General features: G+C 38.7%; 1 protein-coding gene across 1 annotated transcript; it reads left to right on the forward strand.

Annotated features, from left to right (window-relative positions):
• The first annotated feature begins 6,744 nt into the window (after window positions 1-6,744).
• Window positions 6,745-7,106, forward strand: LOC123255476 (prefoldin subunit 4-like). Its single transcript, XM_044684262.1, has one exon. The coding sequence runs from the start codon at window positions 6,745-6,747 to the stop codon at window positions 7,072-7,074; it is 330 nt and encodes a 109-aa protein (XP_044540197.1). The 3' UTR covers window positions 7,075-7,106.
• The last annotated feature ends 2,827 nt before the right edge of the window (window positions 7,107-9,933 follow it).

A 9,933-nucleotide genomic window follows, 5' to 3' on the forward strand; every position in this document is an offset into this window, starting at 1 on the left:
CCTTCCTTCCTTCCTTCCTTCCTTCCTTCCTTCCTCCCCCCCATCTTCCTTCTTTCCTTCACCAGATACTGTGCTACATAGTAGAGATACAAGGAAGAATAAAAACAGTTTTTGATCTCAAGGAGTCCATATTCTAATGGGAGAAACAACATGTAAATAAAACACATAAATACCTCATCTTCGTTTGGTATTCTCAATCATTACAGAGAATCTCTGACCTTCAGTCTCTTCATCCGTAAAAGTTTCCTCACATTCATCCCTTTCCTTTCCCCCTTTATCCTTTACACAGTTGCCACCAAGATCCTTTCTAAGTATGATTTCCCTTTCCTATCTCTTTGACCCAGGCTTCCTGACTACCCACTCTCTGATATCTATCCCTTTGTTCATTTTGACCTCCATTTAGATAAGGACTCTGAAGCAGCTCCAGATAGTCAAAGAACAAGAAAGAAAATAGGAGGCTGTTTTAATATAGTGGACCTAGTATCAGAAGTCATGTTCTGCCTCTAACCATTACTTCCTATGTGATCAAAAGCAAGTCATTCTCTGTGACTTAATTTCTTTGTCTGTAAATTGGGAATGGATAATAATACTTGGAATCCCACTTTGCAGGATTGTAGAGAGGATTAAATGAGGTAACATATATGCAAACTTGAAAATGCTGTGTCACTATCAGATATTTTTTAACATTTAAAACTATACTATGGTTATATAGAAAAAAATAATCCCCATTATTCCCTTGGATTTTGAAGGATTTCAAGGATTTTCAATAGGATTTACTTCATGGTCTGTACAGAAACACAGAAACATAAAATGTAGTCTTGGGAAGGGCAAGTCTCGGGGCCTTAATTTCTTTTCAATGCCTTCATGTATAAAACCAGGGCTCAGACATAGAGTTACCTCCCCGTACTGATAAATGGTGATCAATAAATTCCATGCACTTTTTATCCAGAAAATATGCTACGTGGGAAAAATGGGCAGTAAGAATAAAACATAGTTATTAATATAAGCAGTTCCTGAAAGAAGAATGAGATCATCTTAGGTAGCTTGACTCAGCTTCATAGTTCTAAATCACATCAGGATTTTAAAAGTGCATTTTAACTTTTAGGAGAACTTATACTGTCCCCTCATTTTTTTAATATAGGAGAATTTAGAGGAAAATTTATTAGAAATAACTTTTAAAATATGGAATAAATATAGTGTTTCTGTGTAACATTTTACAATGGTCAGTGGACCAAGATTGATGAAGGAAGCATTCTAGTAGGGACTCAAACTATAGCACTAGAAAAGCATTCTCCAAAGCTGGTAAGATTAATCTCTAGAGCCTTAAAGGTCTACATAATAACTAAGTTCTGGAGAGCCAACTCTGAATCCTAGTTGAGATAGTGACCCAGAGCAGACACAACATTTATATAGAGCATGTGTGTATCTATCTAAAGTCAAGATGCTTATGTGTGTATATGTACATATTTATATGTATCTTGACTATGTATAGTTATGGTTCATACTTGTATATATAGGTATGTATGCATGTATGTAGTTTGACTTTTTACATGCATATGTAGCACATGATCTGAGGCAACTAAACCAACCCCCGTTCACACTGAGTAGTCTCCCAGAATATAAGTACTGTATCTTCCCTTAGGGTCCTAGGGGCAACCCAAAGGGTATGCAGCTCATATGGCCCTAATGTTCTTCCTGCTTTGATACTAATTAGTTAGTCAGACAATTAATTTCTAGGAAGGAGTATTTGCTAAGGTGAAATAGTAACAACAGTTGATTAAAAATATCCCCCTCAAAAATTTGTGGCTCACTTTGCCAACAGTATATAAGTCCAGGGGAAAGTGAGCTCAAACTTAGAAAGGACATGTAGCAAAAGGGCAATGGAGCTCCTTTCCTCTCCTTCGAGGGGTACTTGGAATGTGCTCTTTGGGCTCTTCACAACCTTTCTGAGAGGCTCCTCATAGAGCCTTGAATATCCTATCATTGCCATATCTAGTCTGCTCATAGTTCTTGATATAGACACTGCCACTAACTGTGCTGACTTGGGGACAGTGCTAGGACAACAATGAACCCATCCAGATTCTCCTGTCTTCCAAAGTTCCCTAGATTCTCTTTGGATTAAGGGTGGGGGAAGGAGACTAAGGCTGTGATTAAGGCAGTATCATCTCTGTTAAGAAACTCTGTCTCAGGGCTTGCCCTATAGTTAGCTATTCATTTGCTTGGATCTGAGGTCTAAACTAGGTGCTGTTTTTATACAGGTTCTTCGGGTTTTATATAAGCTACCTTTAATTAATCAGAACACACCTTCTATCAATGTCACTTCCATTCACCCAATGGCTTTCAAAGACTTCTAGCATTCAGCATAGAGTAAAACAGCATTGGTGAACCTTTTAGAGATCACATGCCTGAATTGCACCTTCAAGCTGCCTATGAGCCTTCTTCATTACCCTAGATAGTGGAGGGAGGAAGTGCTTGCATTGGTCTGCTAGGCAGAGAGGCGGGATATATGAAAAATGTCCTTGGGCACTGTGGAGAAGGGGAATGGAGCAGTCCCCTCCAGCATGCCAGGGCACATGTGTCATGCCTTTGCCAACATGGGTCTAAACTCTTTGAATGAGAAATGTTCTCACTTGGTTAATGTAAGAGGCCATAGTATATTATTGCTAATTTAAAAAATGGTGGGGTGATTGTTTAATCCAATGACCCTTGCCCATAAATATATATTATATACACATAAATATAAATATATAAAAATAAATGTATACATTCATACATGCATTTACAGAGAGAGGTAAAGAGAAAGACAGATACACACATCTGGAGAGAGAGAGAGAGAGAGAGAGAGAGAGAGAGAGAGAGAGAGAGAGAGAGAGAGAGNAGAGAGAGAGAGAGAGAGAGAGAGAGAGAGAGAGAGAGAGAGAGAGAAAGGGAGGAAAGGAGAGAGAGAGAAAGGGAGGGAGGGAAGGGAGGAAGAGAGAGAGGAAAGGAGAGAGGGAGGGAGAGAGAGAGAGAAAAAGGGAAGGAGGGAGGGAGAGAGAGGAGAGGGAAAGAGACTTTTACCATTTGGCTTTGGTACTTAAAGCCCAACTAGAAATGTAGTATTTATCAGTAGATCTAATTATATCAAATGGAATGGAATTTCATAAGTTAGCTGAGTACAAATCCCATATGTATATCTATTAATACATAATCTCTATGCTTTTAGAGTTTACCACAGTGCTTAATGTTTGGAAAAATTCACACCAAAGGGATTCTAAGAAAAAATGATGCACGAGAGCAAAGAAGTGGTAGTGGTTTTCTGTGGAGCCAGTTGACAAATGAATTATTTTGATTTATTTAATTAAGATGACTTTGGATGAAGTTTTTCTATTGTTCTAAGCCAAATTCTTTCCTTATTCTTTTAAACCATTCATTTCCTTCTAAATACTGACTTGTCATAGCTCTTCTGGCCAAGATACCTTCCTCTTCTCATTTAATGCTTGCCTCAAATTCTTCTTCTAAAAAGAGATTGCCTAGTTATCTCAAACTGCAGTTTAAGTTTAATTGTTGCCTTTTGTTTTATAGTAGAGATTTCCCCTTAACCCTTCTACTCCTAATGAACTCTTCCTTATAACAAAGAAAAACAATTTATAACAAAGAAAAAACAACTGAACCTGCAACTCTGTCTTAAAAACTCATCATTCTACCTCCATAGTCACCCTTCTCATTATGAATCATCATTGTCAATGTACAATACATTACATGAATTTAGCTGTCTTTTAGTGTTAGCATCATTCTAAATGCTGTGGATATTGTTTTCTTGGCTCTACTTTTTTAACTCACCCAAGTCTACCTTCATTCATACACTCCCTGAATTGCTTGTTTCTGACTTTCATTGACAACTCAGTCTGAAGTTAGAGGAAATTATTCAGTCAATGCTACAATATCACTGACTTCCCTGACCCTGTTAAAATGTCTAAGTTTCATCAACTAACAGGAAGATATCCAATACTTTCAGGAAAAGGAAGAGAAATGAGTTAGTCTTGCTGATTTTGCCATAAATTCTTTGAATAGAATTCCAAAACTCTGTTGGGCACACATGGATACCTCACAATTCAAACCCAAGTAAAATGGAAAGGGGTTCATCAATGACTTGGGAGACTCAGGAAAGGCCTCTTAAAGGAGGGAGACCTTGAGCTAGGGATTTCAAGAGGCCAAGGCAAAAATGCAAGAGCATTCCAGGCAAAGAGGACAGTCTGGGCAAAGGCATAAGGACAGGAGGTAGAATATTTCATAGGAAGAGTAGAAAGTAAGCCAATTGGGCCGGGACAGAGAATGCAGGTAAGGGAGTAAAGTGAAGTAGTTGGGAGTGATAGATTTGGGCTAGAGTGGGAAGGGCTTTGAAGGACAAACAGAGGAATTGGTGACTTATCCTGAAGGCATTGGAGCCACTGAAACTTTTATCAGGATAGTGACATGGTGACATTGCTTTAGAAATATTATTTTGGTAGCTATGTGGAAGATGGCTAGGAAAGGGAAAAGGCTTGTTTAAGGGAGACTGATTAGGAAGTTGATGAGAAGAGTTGTATGAATAGAGAAAAGGGAATGGATATGAGAGATATTCTGGCGGTAGAATGGATACAACTCTATAAACTGGAAGATAGGGAGAAGGAAGAGTCAAGAATGTCTCCAAGGTGGTAAATCTGGAGTTGGAAGAAAAGTGGTACTTTTGGCAGAAATGGACAGGTTAGCAGAGTGGGAGGTTCAAAGGGAGAGATAATGAGTTCCATTTTGAAAACTTTGGATTAGAGATGTCTATGGAACATTCAGGTGGAGATACTGTAGCTCAAGATTCTGAGCTACAGGACTGTAGCTCAAAAGAGAAGTTGGGGCTGGTTTTGTAGGTATGAGGAATCACTTGTATAAAGAGATAGTTGAATCTATGGCATCTGATTAAATCAATGAGAGAGAAATTGTAGAATTGTAGCCAGGAAAGAGCTTTAGAGTATACTCATGTGTTGGCAAACCTTTGGCACATGTTTCCAGAGGGGGGCTTCTCCCTTCCCTCTCTGCATACACATCTGAGGACATTTCTCACATGATCCACCCCTCTGCCCAGCAGCCCAATGGGAGTGCTTCCTACTTCTCCTGTCTGGGGTAAGGCAAGGGACTCACATGTGGCATGAGGGTTGCAATTTGGGCACTTGGTCTCTAAAAGATTCACTATCACTGGTGTACCTCATGTGTCTTGTGTAGGACAAAGATAATGATCCAGCAAAAACCACTGAAAAGAAGCAGTGAACCAGGGCAGTGATGGCAAACCTTTTGGAGACTGTGTGCTGTGTTCTACCTCCAAGACTGAGTGCCCCACCCCACCCTGAGCCCTCCCCTTCTTTACCCAGACAGAGGATGGAGAAAGCACTCCCACTTCGCTGCTGGGCAGAGGGACAAGTCATGTGAGAAATATCCTCAGGGTTAGAGTTAGGGTTAGAAACAAATTTAGAGTTAAGGTTAGGGAGGAAAGTGGCCTGAGTACTCTACTCCCCTCCTGCTCTGCTGCATGTGAGCCACCCACCTTATCCCAGACAGAGGAGGGAGTAAGCATTCCCATTGGGCTGCTGGGCAGAGGAGTGGGCCAAGTGAAAAATGTCCTCAGTGAGGTGGACAGTGGGAAGGGAGCAGCTCAGCCCAAGTCCCTCTGCCTTTCTAGTAATGAACTTCAGTGGGTGACAGCTGCATGCCCACAGAGAGGGCTCTGTGTGCCCTTTCTGGTGTGTGTTCCATAGATACACCATCACAATTATAGGGGAATTCTACTTGTGCTTTTACTCCCTGACCTAACATCCCAAGGTTTGTTGTTGTCTTTGTCATCCCTTTTCACCACTTATATTCTCTTGAATATTTTGTCCTTGGGGCCAAATTATTTTTGCCTTCCAAAGCACAGCTGGCTAATTTGAAAAGCTAATTTGTGTTAATATGCTAATTCATGATGGCTAGAAGAGTTTACTTTCTGGATAGTATATGTACCTTAAAAAAACAAAAACAAAAATCTCTTACCTTCCCTCTTAGAATTAATACTGTGTATTGGAGTCTGAGATAGAAGAGTGGTGAGGAGGAGGCAATGAGGACTAAGTGACTTGCCCAGGGTCACACAGGTAGGAAGTACCTGAGGTCACATTTGAACCCAGGACCTTCCATCTCTTGTCCTGGCTTTCAATCCACTGAGCCACTCAGCTGCCCTCTACCACATGTGCATTTCAAATGTGACCTTTTAGAGATTCATGTTTTTATGACTGGAAATGAACTTCATGATCCCTTCTAGTCCAGTCCTTTCATTTTGCAGATCCAGGTTCGGGGAAAGGAAGAAACTTTGCCAAGGTCACTCAACAAAGTAATTGTAGAGCCTGGACTAGAACCAGGTCTCTAGAATGCCAGTTCTGTGGCCTCTTAGTAACATGGATTAATGACTCTAATGATGGGGTTTGCAGGTCAGGTAGAAAGTAGGAGAGCACCCTGGCACATTCTGAGGGAGACATTTTATGATAGGCAGGGCTATGTGGCTTCATAGCAATCAAGTTCTATAAACCAAGATGATTTATAAAGAGTTCTGGATTTGGAGTCTGAGGACTTTAGTTCCAGTTCTGATGACTGCCTTGTGAGACTGACCAAGATACTTCCCCCTTTTTCTTGGTATCTTCTCTAATAAAGGGAAAAACAATTTATTTTTAAATTTTATTTTATTAAAAAAAACCTACCTATCCCAATATGGCCGCCACCATGAAGAAGGCGGCTGCAGAAGATGTCAACGTCACTTTTGAGGACCAACAAAAGATTAACAAATTTGCATGGAATACTAGTAGAATCACAGAACTGAAGGAAGAAATACAAGTTAAAAAGAAACAGCTTCAAAATTTAGAGGATGCATGTGATGATATATTGATGATGGATGAAGATTCATTAATGATTCCCTATCAAATTAGTGATGTTTTTATTAGCCACTCTCAAGATGAAACCCAAGAAATGCTGGAAAAAGCTAAGAAAAATTTGCAAGATGAAATTGAAGCATTAGAATCCAGAGTTGAATCGATCCAATGAGTGCTAGCTGATTTGAAAGTTCAGTTATATGCAAAATTTGGGAGCAACATAAACCTTGAAGTGGATGACAGTTAAAAGTTTCTAAATATAAATTTTTTATTTGTTTAATAAACTTGAATATTGGTAACAATGATTTCCATTCTTCATATGATGTTGAAATCAAATCAACATTTTTTTTATTTAAAAAAATTCCAGTCCTTTATTTAATGAAAACCTGCCTATTTTCATGTCTTGCTTATTTATTTTATATTTTTTAAAGAAAAAGCAGCCTACATCTGTGTATTTTGCATAATAATAATTTCAAGGTAAGGGTCTTTGTGTCCTGTTTATTAAAGCCAGTTAAGCAATAAAACAAAAACAATAACAAAAACAAAAAAAACCTACCTTCCATCTTAGAATCATTATTATGTATTGGTTCTAAGGCAGAAGAGGGGTAAGGGCTAGACAACAGGGTTTTAAGTGACTTGCCCAGGGTCACATATCTAGGAAGTGTCTGAGGCCAGATTTGAACCCAGAATCTCCCATCTCTAGGCCAGGCTCTCTATCTTCTGAGCCACCTTGCTGCCCTGAAAAGACAGTTTAAAAATTCTTAAAAGAGATTTTATTTTCCCAATTACATGTGATAATTTTTTGCATACATTTTCTGAAGTTATAAGATCCAAATTCTTTCCCTCCCTCCCTTTCCTCCCCTCTCCTAGAGATGGTAAGTAATTTGATTTGGGTTATACATGTATTATCATGCAAAACATATTTCCATATTGGTCATTGCTGTGAGAGAATACTCATGTAAAACCCAAACTGCAAAATACAAATACAAATAAACTACAGTGAGAGATAGTTTATTTTGATCTGTATTCCAACCTCTAACAGTTATTTTTCTGGATGTTGTCCAGATGACATTCTTTTTCATGCATCCATTAGATTTGAACTGGATCATTGTTTTGCTGTTAGTACCTAAGTCTTTCACAGTTGATCATCTTACAAGATTGTTGTTACTGTATACAGTGTTCTCCTGTTTCTACTTATTTCTCTCTGCATCAGTTATTGTAGGTCAAAAAAAAAGTTTAATTAATAATACCACCTTGATCAACTTAATGGCCCTCTAAAATAAGGACCTTTCCTAAAAGAAATTGAACACCTACATTTGCAGGAATAATCCATTGTTTTCCAAGACACTAAGAAACAAATAGGACCTCTATTAGAAAATAGGAAATCTTATCCTTACTCTGGCTGTCCCTGAAAGGATAAATTATAGAGTATGAGCCCAGGTAGAAAAAGGGAAAAAAATAAGATGCCCAATGCAATTTTGAATACTAACTGTATGGCCTTGAACTAGAATTCAGGAATTTGCTGGTGATTTTCATGATTTCACCTGCAATTCAATTCAATACATCTCTATTAAATGGTAGGTTTTGCGCCAGGTCCTAGAATAACTAACTTAACTGTTGTTCCTTAGTTTTCTCACATATTCTTGGATCATGAAACTGAGAGGCTTAATCATAGCTGACTGCTTTTTTTTAAACATTTATTAATAATCATTTTTAACATGGTTATATGATTCATGCTCCTACTTTCCCCTTCACCCCCCGCACTCCCCCCTCCCATGGCCGACGCACATTTCCACTGGTTTTGTCATGTGTCCTTGATCAAGACCTATTTCCAAATTGTTGGTGGTTGCATTGGTGTGGTAATTTCGAGTCCACATCCCCAATCATGTCCACCTCGATCCATACGTTCAAGCAGTTGCTTATGTGTTTCCTCTCCTGCAGATCTTCCTCTGAATGTGGGTAGTTTTCTTTACCATAAATCCCTCAGAGCTGTCCTGGGTCATTGCATTGTTGCTGGTACAGAGGTCCATTACATTCTATTTTACCACAGTATATCAGTCTCTGTGTACAATGTTCTTCTGGCTCTGCTCCTCTCGCTCTGCAACAGTTCCCGGAGGTCTCTCCAGTTCGCCTGGAACTTCTCCAGTTTGTTATTCCTTTTAGCACAATAGTATTCCATCACCTGCATATACCACAGTTTGTTCAGCCATTCCCCAATTGAAGGACATTCTCTCATTTTCCAGTTCTTTGCCACCACAAAAAGCGCAGCTATAAATATTTTCGTACAAGTCTGTTTATCTATGATCTCTTTGGGGTACAAACCCAGCAATGGTATGGCTGGATCAAAGGGCAGGCATTCTTTTATAGCCCTTTGAGCATGATTCCAAATTGCCAGCCACAATGGCTGGATCAGTTCACAGCTCCACCAGCAATGCATTAATGTCCCAATTTTGCCACATCCCCTCCAACATTCATTACTCTCCCCTTCTTTCATTTTAGCCAATCTGCTAGGTGTGAGGTGATACCTCAGAGTTGTTTTGATTTGCATTTCTCTAATTATTAGAGATTTGGAACACTTTCTCATGTACTTATTGATACTTTTGATTTCTTTACCTGTAAATTTTTTTTTTTTTTTTTTTTTTTTTTTTTTTTTTGGGGAATGGCTTGATTTTTTATACAATTGCTTTAACTCCTTGTATATTTGAGTAATTAGACCCCTGTCCGAGTTTTTCGTTATAAAGATTTTTTCCCAATTTGTTGTTTCCCTCCTGATTTTGACTACATTTTGACTAAAGCTTTTTAGTTTAATATAATCAAAACCATTTAATTTACATTTTGTAATTTTCCCTAACTCTTGCTTGGTTTTAAAGTCTTTCCTTTCCCAGAGATCTGACAAGTATACTATTCTGTGTTCACTTAACTTATTTATAGTTTCCCTCTTTATATTCAAGTCATTCACCCATTCTGAATTTATCTTGGTGTAGGGTGTGAGATGTTGATCTAAACCTAATCTCTCCCATATTGTTTTCCA

Source organism: Gracilinanus agilis, unplaced genomic scaffold (genome assembly GCF_016433145.1).
Source record: "Gracilinanus agilis isolate LMUSP501 unplaced genomic scaffold, AgileGrace unplaced_scaffold47169, whole genome shotgun sequence".
Taxonomy (NCBI): Eukaryota; Metazoa; Chordata; class Mammalia; order Didelphimorphia; family Didelphidae; genus Gracilinanus; species Gracilinanus agilis.